At 42.2% G+C, this 13,942-nt stretch overlaps 1 protein-coding gene across 2 annotated transcripts in view; it reads left to right on the top strand.

The window, feature by feature from the left end:
• The window catches only part of lars2 (leucyl-tRNA synthetase 2, mitochondrial), a 69,252-nt gene that overhangs the window by 19,550 nt on the left and 35,760 nt on the right, over nucleotides 1-13,942 (top strand). For both annotated transcript variants that reach the window (XM_083760564.1, XM_083760563.1), the window contains exons 5-7: nucleotides 2,525-2,585; nucleotides 4,684-4,773; nucleotides 8,354-8,497. In XM_083760564.1, the coding sequence (XP_083616690.1) occupies nucleotides 2,525-2,585; nucleotides 4,684-4,773; nucleotides 8,354-8,497 (295 nt within the window). The remainder of the gene's footprint in view (nucleotides 1-2,524; nucleotides 2,586-4,683; nucleotides 4,774-8,353; nucleotides 8,498-13,942) is intronic.

Genomic DNA, 13,942 nt, shown 5'->3' with positions numbered 1-13,942 from the left:
TCAGTCTACATACCCCCATTTAATGGCATTTCTATGGGACCCTAATTTATATTGTAAAATCAATGTTAATTTAACTCGGTGTACAAATGGAACCAAATGGACCATGGGGTCCATTTGCTTCCAAACTATCATTTAGCTGGGGACCCCTGGAACTCCCTCAAGGACCCCTGGGGGTCCCCGGAACCCACTTCTGGAACCACTGCTCTAGGTTATGTTTTGGTAAAAAAAAAAGATAGTAATCATTGCTATATTGTTCAGTAACCGGTTTCTCCCAGTCTCTCCACCTCCATAGTAAACTAAAAACACATTTTCAGGTGGATCACCATTCTTTAGCTTAAATTTGATATGTTAAAATTGGAAAATTGATTTGGGCTGATTTATTTGTTTCTTCATCACTTTCAATTTCACTTATATTATCCTGTGTCCTGTATGAGTTCTCTCTCCTGTTTGGTATAGTTTTCTGTTTATTAAAGAGCTAGAGAGACTATAGAGAACCCTGTTACTGTGCAAACACTATATCGGTGATTAGCATGGGAATATACAGATTTGTATCCCTTTTATTTAACAACAATAAAAATATAATCTTACAGTGGCTTTAACACTAAGCATTTTGAAGTGTACTTTGTTTGTCGTCCCTGCTGTTGGGCAGAGACCTCCTACCTCCATAAACTTTGTGTATAGACCGATTCAGAAACGAGTCCCATGGTCGCAGGCAACGTATTTCCTGTAGGCGGAGCCGACATAGCTGCGGTGTAAGACCGCACCTCTTCCACTACAGTGAATGGAAAAGTTAGTCTGCTCAAACATTACTCTTTTACCTGCTTTTTACTAACACTAACTTTATAAAGATGCCCAGAACAACGATGAACCTGTGTAGTTTATGGCTGCTTCAACAGTGGTGGCAACATTCAACTTTGGAGAGAAACGGAATGTCAAATACACCACACCGCACCGCGGTGTCTGAGACCAGAGCTGGCTGAGAGGAAGCAGTGAAAGGTCCCGAAAGATACATAATGTCAGTCTTACACAATACCCAAGCTTTCTGTTGTATGAACACAAGGCTGTTGTACTTTATACCTCATTTAAATGCATAATAATAATCATCATAAATAATGTGTCAAATAAATCCCAAATCTATTTGGTCACTGTTACACTGCACTGATGTACTTGACTTGAGTAGCCTAATATGATGTCTTGTAAATAATAAAAATACATTATTATTATGGTATTATTGTTATTATTAAGCATTTAAAGTATGAGGTACTGTATAAAGTACAGCAGCCTTGTGTTCATACAAAAGAAAGAAAGGGCACTTCAGCGGGACCGTTTAGTTTGTTTCCAGACGGACAGCGGAGCGGTTCAACACAGTCTGACTTTATAGAGGACCAAATATTGGAAGTTAACCAAAATAGCCGTCGGGTGTCAGCAGTTGTGACTAAGTAGCCTTGCCGAACCATGGGGCCCATAGGGCAGGAGCCTATCTCCTGTTTCTGTAGCGTGAGGCAGCTTGATGTACAAGTATACCCCCTGGACATGACGCTAGTATGTCGCAGGGACTTACCCCCAATCCAACCCTTGATGCTGAGTGTCAAGCAGGGAGGCACAGGGTCCCATTTTTAGAGTCTTTGGTATGACCCGGCCGGGGATCGAACCCCCGACCTCCCAGTCTCAGGGTGAACACTCTAACCACAAGGCCACTGAGCTGGTTCAGCAGTTGTGACTGAGGCTGGATTAATACAGTAATTAGTTCTAATGTCTTTCTTACGGGAATGGGGAATCACTAGAATCTTGATATATCATATGACAGCTGATCTATCTTCATGAGCTGCAATATACACGTTAACTTTATCCTATAGTTTAGTAATAGTAACTATCTACTAGCTCAGCGCGCAACTGCGCAAATTGAGCTGGTGTTGCTACTACAGTGAATGGAAATGGGTGTGAAAGCGCCCTTGACATTATGCATCTTTCAGGACCTTTCACTGCTTCCTCTCAGCCAGCTCCGGTCTCAGCCACCGCGGTGCGGTGTATTTGACATTCCGTTTCTCTCCCAAGTTGAATGTTGCCACCACTGTTGGAGCAGCCATAAACTACACGGGTTCATCGATGTTCTGGGCATCTTTATAAAGTTAGTGTTAGTAAAAAGCAGGTAAAAGAGTAACGTTTGAGCAGACTAACATCAGTCACTTTTCCATTCACTGTAGTAGAAGAGGTGCAGTGTTACAACACAGCTATGTCGGCTCTGCCTACAGGGAATACGTTGCCTGCGACCATGGGACCCGTTTCTGAATCGCTCTATACTACAGCGTCGCACAAAAGCATCGAAAGTAGCAGATCCGCAAGCTCGAAACGCTGCGCGAGCGACACGTTTTGAGCTTGTACATCTGCTATTTTGAATTTGAATCCTGATAAGTACCAGTTTTGGACATATGATGTTTTAACCCGACAGCAACGATAAATTGTCCAATTTATTCTGTCACATTTGATCCTCATTGCTGCCTCTCTGTCCTGTCCCTTCCTGCAGTAACATCGCCTCCATGAGGGAGCAGCTTGACAGCCTGGGGCTTTGCTTCAACTGGGATCGGGTGAGTAGGGGTAGGGGGCGGGGCTAGATCTGAGACCTTGTAAAGCTCACAATGAGTATGTTTACATGAGGACTGAGACCCCCTTTTAATTCAGAATAAAAGTTAAATCCTATTCAAAGTTGTCAGGTAAACACCTACAAAAACTTTAATCCGAATGAAAATGCTCAATGTGATTTAAAAAAACTATTCTGATGTAACTGACCGAATTATTCCGATGAGGAATGCGATTGCGAGAAAATTGGACTCATGTATACCCTCATTCGGATTTAAGTTCATTCTGGTCTTTCTGAGCATGCTCATTTCCAAGGCGCTCCAAATTCAAGGCGCTTCCAATGCTGTCAGCCCGCTGATCAGTGATCACACATGCACATGTGCACACACGCACGCACGCACACAGTTTCAAGCATACGCTATTATCGCTATAATGTCCATATCTATCCTATCCCCTTAAACTATTATATATCTTGCCTATTCCAAGTTGCAACCTAAACGTCGATGAAACATAACGGCTTGCGCAATTTGCATTGATGAGGAGCTGCAATTAAACACCCAATTATTTATTCTCTGGTATACAGCTTAAAGTGTTGCGCCCGGTATATATTTAATGCCATGCCATGATGACGATGCGGACATAGATGGATGCGGCAGCCACAAGTTCAATAACTCTGTCTCTATGGGTTCAAGCCTGGATTATCTTTCATCGCACGATGTTGTCGTGCAGATAACATTATGCGATGTACAAGACCACAGATGGGACACGTTGTCAGCCTGTAGATCAGCTCTTGCCTCTTACACAATGTACGTGCATTGTGCAAAGACGAAGCACAAATAAATCAATAATAGCCTCGTGAGCCGCATCAGAAAAGTACAAAATGAGATGATCACCTTCCCAGCGGAAACGTAAAGACCTAAACATATATGCCCGCCCCTATCCAATCAGAAGCCTTCCCAGCCCCAAAGCTGCTGCGGAATGAAATGGTGGGATTTAAAAGTATCGTCCATGTAAACACTCATTCGGAATGACCATTTCCCACGTAAACTCGTAGCAAAAAACATTACTTCAGAATTATTTTATTCTGAATACAAGCCGTCATTGTCTCGCATTGCGTAGATCGGCAATATTTGCTCAGTCAGTGGTTCCCAGCTTTTCTGGCTCAATCAGGGCCCACTTGAAAATCTCGAAAGCTTTCTCTAGGTTTTATAAATATTTAATCCAGTATTTACAAGTTGTGACCTTTTTGAGTGGTGCAACCACTCCTACAACCAGCAATGTCCGTGTACCTGTGTACCTGTGTACCTGTGTGTGTACCTGTATCAGTGAGCAAGAGTATGTGACTTATTAATACCAGTAGGGTGCGCCAGAAACAGAGAGAGGGGTATTGCTGTGCCTGCTGCCTGCTAATGAGAGAGAGAGAGAGAGAGAGAGAGAGAGAGAGAAGGGGGGGGGGGGGGGGGGGGAATTGCACCACTCAACCATGGTATAATTTTTTTTAACATACAAGGTTCCGCCAGAAAGCAACTATAATCGTCTCTGGCAGGTGGAAACCCCATATGTCCAAAACTGTTACTTTTCAGGATTCAAATTCAGACAAAAATGTAAAAAGAACCACCACTCATCTGCTGAAAAAACTTAAGTGAGGTGCTGGAGCCACAAAGGGAACATGAGGGATAATAAAAAAAATAAAGGGAAGCTCCGCACACTCAGAATATAGGATTCAAATTAAAAAACATCAAAAATGCGCAGATCTACAAGCTCAAAAGCATCACTTTGCGCCGCATTTCGAGCTAGTGGATCTGTTACTTTAGATGCTTTAGTCAGTTTAGTGTGACGCTAGCTAGTAAGTTCAAGTAGGGTGATGTTAATTTTAGGAGGAAAAAAAAGCTAGGGACAGCAAGGGTATACTGTACATGTGGGCCTGTGTGTGTAGCTACCTACCATGTACTATATACTGTACATGTGGGCCTGTGTGTGTAGCTACCTACTATATACTGTACATGTGGGCCTGTGTGTGTAGCTACCTACTATATACTGTACAGGTGGGCCTGTGTGTGTAGCTACCTACTATGCCATTGTCCTGACCACAGCTCTATCTGACAGGAAGTGACCACCTGTTCCCCAGACTACTACCGGTGGACCCAGTACCTGTTTGTCAAGCTCTTCAACGCAGGACTGGCTTATCAGAAAGAGGTAAGTCTGGTGGGGCACCGATGGCTTATATGGGTCTATATGGGTTAACCCATATAGCCGCATACAAGGTCTATATGGGTTTGGTGAGGGAGTTTTATGAAAGACACTCTTGAAAAAACCTGAAATCTCTCTGAGAAACTTCACAGAATTGAATTCGGAGTACCGAAAAATAATACAAAACTACATAGGAGACATGCACACGGTACCTGGCTTCAGAGATAAAGTAACTTAACTTGGATTCCGACAAAAGAATTGCAGATCTACAAGCACACACCGAGTCACAATTCGACAACGTTGTGAGCTTGTTGATCTGGGGCCCGTTCCACGAAACTTGGATTAGAGATTAAGCCGGGCTTTAACACATATCCTGGCTTAATATATCCTGGATCAGTGATTAACCGGTTTCATGAAAGCTGGTTGATCTTGCCAGATTAATTTAACCAGTTAACCTGGATATGTTGAGGCTTGATTCGCTTTCATGAAAGTGATGCTACATTAGTTACCATGGAAACTAATGCTTTGGATTTAGCCTGCTCCGGACCAGGCTAACAGCCAGGTTTAACCTAATCCTGATGTCTTTACTGTTCATTAAGCAGTCAAACTGATCACAAACCAATGATGTTTTCCAGATTTATTCAATTATTATGGGTTTATGTTGCCTTATTTGTATCGGTCTGGATTAAAGGACTAATTTAAGCACTATATAAAATCAAATAACCAAAATATATAGGCTGCACAACATCATGACAGCTTGTGAGCTTGTAGATCAGCTGCTTTTGGTGAATGTTCCCCATGAATAGGTTTGCTGTCGTGCAAGTGCACAGTTAAGAAGAATTATTATATTATATGATATTAATTTTTTTTGTTGTAAAAGTGAAAACCACTAAATATTACCATTACTCATTGTTTTACAACATATTACCATTGTAACGTTTCACCCACTACTAGTCCTACATACTTACACCTAGAAACCCCATTCAAACCTATTTAGGTTCATCCTACGGTGGACATGTGTGCCTGAAAAGGAATCTTTGAAATGTTTCATAGTTTTAGAAATATAGTGCTTTCAAATTTGAGACATTTATAGGCAGATAGTGGCACTTCAAAAAATCACTTTCACCTAGAAACTCCATTCACACTTTGTAAAATTCAGCTTCACCCACTGTGGAGACGGGTGCATGTCTTTTTTCCGACACTCTTTTAGCCGACAGGACAATGGTCCGACACTGTCGGACTATTGTCTGAAATACCGTCTTTTTACTCCAACAGTTCGACACGACATTAGACAGACAGAAGTTCCCGCAATAGTCCGACAAACCGTAGGTTAGACAGGTTACCCTTAGGTTAGACACCCCTTAGGTTAGACGGGACAATAGTCCGACACGGGAGGGGAGGGGAGGAGTGGGGTGCTTGTGTGCGTGTGTGCGTGCGTGCATGCGTGCGTATACAGTGTGTGTGTGTGTGTGTGTGTGTGTGTGTGTGTGTGTGTGTGTGTGTGTGTGTGTGTGCGTGCGTGCGTATACAGTGTGCGTGCGTGCGTGCGTGCGTATACAGTGTGTGTGTGCGTGCGTGCGTGCATATACAGTGTGTGTGTGTGCGTGCGTGCGTGCATGCTTATACAGTGTGTGTGTGTGTGTGTGTGTGTGTGTGTGTGTGTGTGTGTGTGTGCGTGCGTGCGTATACAGAGTGTGTGTGTGCGTGCGTGCGTGCTTCATCGTATTTATTATTATTATTATCAATATTTATACTTCATTGTATTTAATATTATTATTATTATTATTATTATTATTATTATTATTATTATTATTATTATTATTTATAATTCATCGTATTTATTATTATTATTATTATTATTATTTATACTTCATCATATTTATTATTATTATTTTATCTCTTTTCCTACTTGGATCCGTAGCCACTGGCACTGCCTGGTTTGTCCATCTGTACCTGCATGCATAGATTGATTGCTCAGTAGGGCCAGTAGGGCCCAGTAGGACCCATTAGGGCCCAGTTGGACCCAGTAGGGCTCAGTAGGACCCAGTAGGACCCATTAGGGCCCAGTAGGACCCAGTAGGGCCCAGTTGGACCCAGTAGGGCCCATTAGGGCCCAGTTGGACCCAGTAGGGCCCAGTAGGACGGCTAAAAGGCTAAAAGGGTGTCGTAAAAAAGACCGCCTCCCGTGGAGACACATGCTGGAACTTTTTACTTTTGAAATGTTCACAGAGAAGATAAGGGGACCAGCTTAGCTGTAGCTGATTGAAGGACATGAAAATTCAGAATGCTGGCCATGAGCCAAATCTTTGAGTCGTAATCAGCGGGGAACAGATGTCTAGACTGCTGATTTAAATCGGCGCATTTAATGCCATGCCTTACTGTAGTTCAGGGCAGGGTCTTCAACAGGGTGTCCGGGACGGCGGGACCCCTAGGGCGTTCTCAGAGTTATACTACAGCCACATATTTGTGTGATAGGATATTTGTTTTACATTAGTCAGACATCAGTCTAGCGGCTGCTAGACTGCTAACAAACACACAAAGGAGGTCACATATCACTCCTGTGCTTGCATTGGCTTCCTATCGACTCCAGAATTAAATTAAATATTTTATTAATTACTTATAAATCTCTTCATGGGCTGGGCCCAATTTATTTAAGTGAACTGGTGCACCCCAAGGTGAATATGAGACAACTTAGGTCTTCAGACAAAGGTCTTCTCATTATCCCCGCCACTAAGCTGCGAACCAAAGGAGATCGAGCTTTCGAATTTGTTGCACCTACGCTGTGGAATGATTTACCACTCTGCTTGAGAAACGCTGTGTCTGTTGAGATCTTTAAGAAGCTACTGAAAACGCATTTGTACCGTAAACATTTTGGCTTGCTCCAGTGATTTCTATGTATTGTTTTATCTTATCTATTTCTAGGTACTGTCTTTGCTGCTCTGTTTCTTATTTCATTGTTGGTTTATTTTTGATTGAGATGTTCTTGTTTTATTCCTTTTATTTTATTGTACAGCACCTTGTAACAACTGTTTTGAAAGGCGCTCTATAAATAAAATTACCTTACCTTACCTTACCTTAACCACTTGAACCCTAGCATCCCTATTCTGAGAAGAACTTTAGCCAAAAACAGCTTACGAGCTGGTACAACCTACAGCGCCTCACATGGCGAGGCTTTGTGAGCTTGTAGATCGTCTTTTGTTTGGCAGAGAGGTATTGCCATGGGCGTCACACCTATATATGGTGAGTACGACGCGACACCTCTGCTCTCACAGATCTGTGATGTCACCCCCTTTGACTGGCTGTTTTGGGGTTTTTTTCTGCTTGGATGTCCGTGATGGGTTATTATGATCCCACCGCAGTTAGAAAAACCCCGCTGTGATTGGCCAACTCGGTTTCCCCTATATGAAAGTCTATTGGCCGTTGATTGTGTTCAATTTAGGTAAAAAATGTGGTAAAAAAAAAATTGCACGCGCGTGCTAGGCGATAAGTCGGGATATGAGCGTCTGCTAAATGCTTAATTAGAGATTGTAATGTAAATCAACTTACAATACAATATGTACAGTATGTGTTGTGTTGTGTGTTCTAGGCTCTGGTGAACTGGGATCCAGTGGATCACACCGTGTTGGCTGATGAGCAGGTGGATGAGAGTGGGCGCTCCTGGAGATCTGGGGCTCTAGTGGAGCACAAGCTGCTTAAGCAGTGGTTCATCAGGACCACCAATTATGCCAAGGTGTGTGTGTGTGTGTGTGTGTGTGTGTGTGTGTGTGTGTGTGTGTGTGTGTGTGTGTGTGTGTGTGTGTGTGTGTGTGTGTGTGTGTGTGTGTGTGTGTGTGTGTGTGTGTGTGTGTGTGTGTGTGTGTGTGTGTGTGTGTGTGTGGCACCTTGGATAAAGGCGCTATATAAATGCACCATTTACCATTTATTCAGTCAAATTAACGTGTACAGTTCAGAGAAATGTAACAAGAAAGTGTTACCTAATTTATTAGTTTTCTTTTCTAATCTTTTTACAGTCGAAAATGTGGTTATTTCTTTACATTTTAAATACCGGTGTATATATATTTGAATAATGGAATATTCATTGTGTGAATCAAGCCACTCACTTAGACTAGTTTCCTTTGACAAAGACTTACGGTAATCTTTGTCAAGTCTGTTGAGCTGGCATCAACAGACTCCTGTGACGTCAATCAAGGCTGCCACTTCAGTAGCAAGCAGCAGCTCTGCAATCACCACCGCAGAGACGAGACTGGCCTCCCCCGGCCATGTGGTGGCGAAAACACAGAGACACTCTCTGGCTGATATTCTGACAGGCAGACAGATAGGCTGGCTGGCAGGCAGTATAGCCCTATGACAATTTATTACATAATCACAATTATTTGAGATAATCACAATACGTTTTTGCATAATCGTCATAATCATCTTCATGTTGAAAAATGTTCAGCTTGTTGTGTTTCCATTATGCATATTGAGTTATTAAATTGCGTTATTAGTTATTTTTCATATCTCCCCTGTGCACCTTTTGTTTACAAAAGCCAAGTGAAATTGCCCAAGCAGGCAGGCATGCAGGCTACAACCTGACCGATGCCAGCTTTTTGGGTCCAATCCAAATTTGGAGAGTGCCAATAGGCCAGCAGGCAGGCAGCTTTGTGACGCATTGTGAGCTTGTAGATCAGCTATTTTCAAATTGCCAAAGTGTATTGGCTGGCAGGCAGGCAGGTAGGCAGGCAGCTTTGCGACATTCTGAACTCATAGATAAGGTATTTTCAAATTGCCAAAGTATATTGGCAGGGCAGGCAGGCAGTTTGCGACTCATTGTGAGCTTGTAGATCAGCTATTTTCAAATTGCCAAAGTATATTGGTCTGAAGTGGTTTCATAATAATAATTAGGCCTGGGCCAGCGTAACGGTCACGTTCAAGTCTCCTGGGCCAGCGTAACGGTCACGTTCAAGTCTCCTGGGCCAGCGTAACGGTCACGTTCGAGTCTCCTGGGCCAGCGTAGCGGTCAGGTTTGAGTCTCCTGGGCCAGCGTAGCGGTCAGGTTTGAGTCTCCTGGGCCAGCGTAGCGGTCAGTTTTGAGTCTCCTGGGCCAGTGTAGCGGTCAGGTTTGAGTCTCCTGGGCCAGCGTAGCGGTCAGGTTTGAGTCTCCTGGGCCAGCGTAGCGGTCAGGTTCGAGTCTCTGATCGCAACGAACTTTGCTGTGTGTCTTCCCCCCCCTCCCCCCCTATCTCTCTCCCCATTTCCTGCCAATCTGTCAAAAGCAAAAAAGCCCTAAAAACCTATAAATTAATTAACTAGTAATGGAAGTAGTGCGATGTAGTCGAGTAGGACGTATTGAAAACTGGAAATACTCCAGTAAAGTAAAGAATACTGTGATATTGTACCCGGAGTACATGTACTTAGTTTCTTTCCATCACTGCAGAGAGGTTGATGAGATGCTGGAGCCACCAGGCACTCAGGTCTCAGGTGAAATGACCCTCTCACATCCCATTGAGATGCACAGCAGTCATCCAAGTGGAAACGTCACATGCACTTTCTGTGCCAATACATAAACGTGTACACGTGTAAAGGTTATGCATTGCATGGGCTTCATACATAATGTAACACTGTAACACATAAGCACAGAGTGAGCCAGCCTTCTTAGGCAAGATGATTGAAGCATGGAGCGGGGGCTGCAACTATCCATTATCCATTCTATTGATTACTTTTTACCTTTCCATTTCCAATAATCAAGAACTTAAGAAGCCAGTTTAATTTTTGTATCTATATACAGCTTTTGTCCACACACGTCTAATATTTTCCATTGACAATGAAAGGAGAAATTAGGTCATATGTGCCTCAAATATGACGTAAATTGACGTAAACATTAAATGCCATTGACAATGAAGGGAAATGTACGGAAAATGTAGACGAGCAAATCGGCTAACCATCGCATGAATTCAGTTGTTCATCAGACGATGTATGATGATGTAGCATTCGCTACGTCCTGTATGCTATTATTAGCGAATGCTTTTTTTATATATATCAATGAATCGCTTAACCCTTTAAGCATCATTTTTGTCACACAAAAACATTGAAAATTGCAGATCTACAAGTTCCCAACGTGTTGCATTGGGATACGTTGGGAGCTTGTAGATCCACTATTTTATTTATTTTTTCTTTAATTTAAATTGTGTCTCTAGTGTTGACAAAATAGGGATAAAGTATGCGAGAATTATTTTATAAAATCATCGATTATTGTAAATGTTGCACCCTGCAGCTAAATCCATGAAGAAAATGATGCTTTACCCACTTATGTTATTATATCATCACTGTCAAAAACCTCTGATATTTTTGCGTGGTTTTTTGGTGTATTTTCGAAAAGTTATGACCTACTTGATCATACTACGGTGTCACACAAACTATCTAAAGTAGCAAATCTGCAAACTCGAAAACCGCAATTAAATCTGCCCATACAGATCTGCTACTGTTGCTATTTTTGATTTTGAATCCTGGACATCCACCTGCCTTGATTATTTATCAAAGAATATCATTGCCTAAATATTTATTGAAAAATATCATTGCCTAAACATTTATTGAAAGCACAAATGGTCATCCCCACAATACCATCACAATATTGAAGTATTTGGTCAAAAGTATTGTGATACAAAATTGGAAATGGAAAGGTTCCCTCTTCTGATTGGATGAAATTGGCAACCCATCTGAAAGTGTATTTTGATATTTTCTGTTTACTGAAGAGCTGGAGGGAGCCCGTGTTACTGAATATAAACAAGATCTATACTAGCAATGATTACTATCTGAATAGGGCTTTAAATCTTTACCAAAACATATCACTTAAACTACAGCACATTTAACATAAATACAACACTCCTTATTATATTGTCCTTTTCAGCAGTATAGCCATAGATGCGTGACATTTGTGTCTACATTGTTCGGTCACAGAAACTGTAAAAAAAAATCTGGTATTGAATCAATACCAGATTCCTTTTATCAATACTATTGATGAAAGGAATCGACAAGCTCTGAGGCGTACTGTACCTTATGGAGTCACTGAGTCAACCATTCCTGTTGTGGATTCCCGTCTCTAACTGTACCGCGGAGAATGGAGATTATAAACTCATAAGAGTGTGTTCACTCCCAAAGGAAATTACTCTGTTCAGTACAGGTCTACTAAAGGACGAGAGGCATTAAAGATGTCTGTGTTAATTTATTCAAAGACTTGGAAGTCAATCCCCAGTAGAAATGTCAATGAATGTGAATTACACATCCAGCCTTGGTTTGGATGTTGTGATGTGAACCATGCACTGTATGACCTGGCTTGAGCTTCATGTGTATGCGACTATTTTTGCTGTTATAAAAACTATTATTATTTTTTACTTGAAAGTTTAAATTAAGGTTTGAAGCAGAACTATGTTACTTTACACTTTTACCCTGGAATTGAACCCTTTTCCTGAACAAGTGCTGACATTTTGAGCTAATAGAGCAGGCCTGCTTGCGCAGGAGATTAATTGAATCTTGACCATCAGGACAAAATTTGTGTCAGCCTGTGAGGTGAGACATGACCTTTGACAGGATCTAAATGTTTCAATAGAAGAGCAGAGAGACAAAATACAACCACCCCAATTGTAACTGATATTGTATTAGCCCATTTTGGGCGGGAACCCTTTTGGTGTTTTAACTAAGCCTTATTTATACTTTAGCTATTGAAAAATAGCAGATGGCGCGCTATGAGCTTGTAGGTGTGCCCCGCGTCCGAAACGGCTGAGGTATTATGATATCCAAAATCCCAGACGATATCTGGTCTCACCATAATTGCATGGCTTGCAGTTTCGAGCACTGGCTCTCAACCTGTGGGCTGGGGCGACACTGGTGGGCCGTGAGGGTATTACAAGTAGGCCCCTACGTGATTTGCAAAACACTAGATTTAACCACCTAAACCCTCAGGGCTCTATACTAGTATATGTTCTGTTATGTTGAGCTTATTGATCTGCTACTTTCAGCAAAAGCTTTCACCACAATACGGATGCCAGGGTTTAAGTGGGTAGATAATGTAACAATAAAACATAAAAAAGAATAATGTAAAAACTAAAAATCCTTTAAACCTTAATAAATTGCTTTCATAGTGATACCAATAAATAAGAACATAAAGTATCCTACATTGATCCAAGCCAGAATATAATCGTTGATCATTAAAATAAACATGCAACTCACCCACGCAGCCCATCCACGAAACCCACCCAGCCGGGGGGGGGGGGGGGGGGGGGGGGAGGTGGGAGGTGTGCGTGTGTGAGAGAGTGTGTGTGTGTGCGTGCGAGAGCGAACTTACTGTTCATTTTACAATTTGAAGATCGATATCCGCATCCATCTATCCAGTCCGGGTCTTGTTGAGGGGCACTAGGGGCAGATAAAAGTGAGGACGCAAATTGTGATTGGCCAAAATGATATGATTTTTCGTAATTCAAATAGCTAAATCAACATGGCACATTTTGTGTTTTTAAATGCTGTTCTGGGTTTTGTGATGTTATACATTGGCAGAATCAGCTTTGTTTGCACTCTCTTATGCACTAATGGTGACGTTGAGACATGGTTCACTGTGCAACGTTTGTAAGTCAATGACGACGTATTATTTTTGGATGATCAATTTCTAATGAAGGGAGCAACGGACAAGATATCTCGCCAATTGGATGAGTTACTGCACATCATCAACACAACCCAAACCTGTGAGTGTCATTGGCTTCGTGCAAAATCTAGGCCAAGCATCAGTGTTGCCATGTCCGCTTATTGTAAGTGACTTTAAGCTTGTTTTTCTTTGCTTGTAAATACATATTGACAGGTGCAGATCTGGTAGATCGGCTATTTTCAAATAGTCTGTCCAAATAAGTGGTAAACTTGTTTTCGTAGTTGTGGACGCTTAAATGTCTCTCACAAAATCTGGCAACTATTGCCCGGCACACAGTGCACAGTGTGTTCCTGTGAGTCTAATTTACTGTGAGGAGGAGGAGGAGGAGGAGGTGTGAAGCAGGGAGGGAGGTCTCAAAGAGAGAGGAAGCCAAGAACGGCGAGAGGGCAGGGGAAGAAACGAGGAGGGATGTTAGGGCTGAGTGTGCGGCGCAAAATCACTCTAATTGGTTGTGTGTGTGTGTGTGTGTGTGTGTGTGTGTGTGTGTGTGTGTGTGTGTGT

This window comes from Protomyctophum parallelum (genome assembly GCF_964188405.1).
Source record: "Protomyctophum parallelum genome assembly, chromosome: 3".
Lineage (NCBI taxonomy): Eukaryota > Metazoa > Chordata > Actinopteri > Myctophiformes > Myctophidae > Protomyctophum > Protomyctophum parallelum.
The sequence above is the reverse complement of the archived record's forward strand: the minus strand, read 5'-3'. Positions and strand labels throughout refer to the sequence as shown.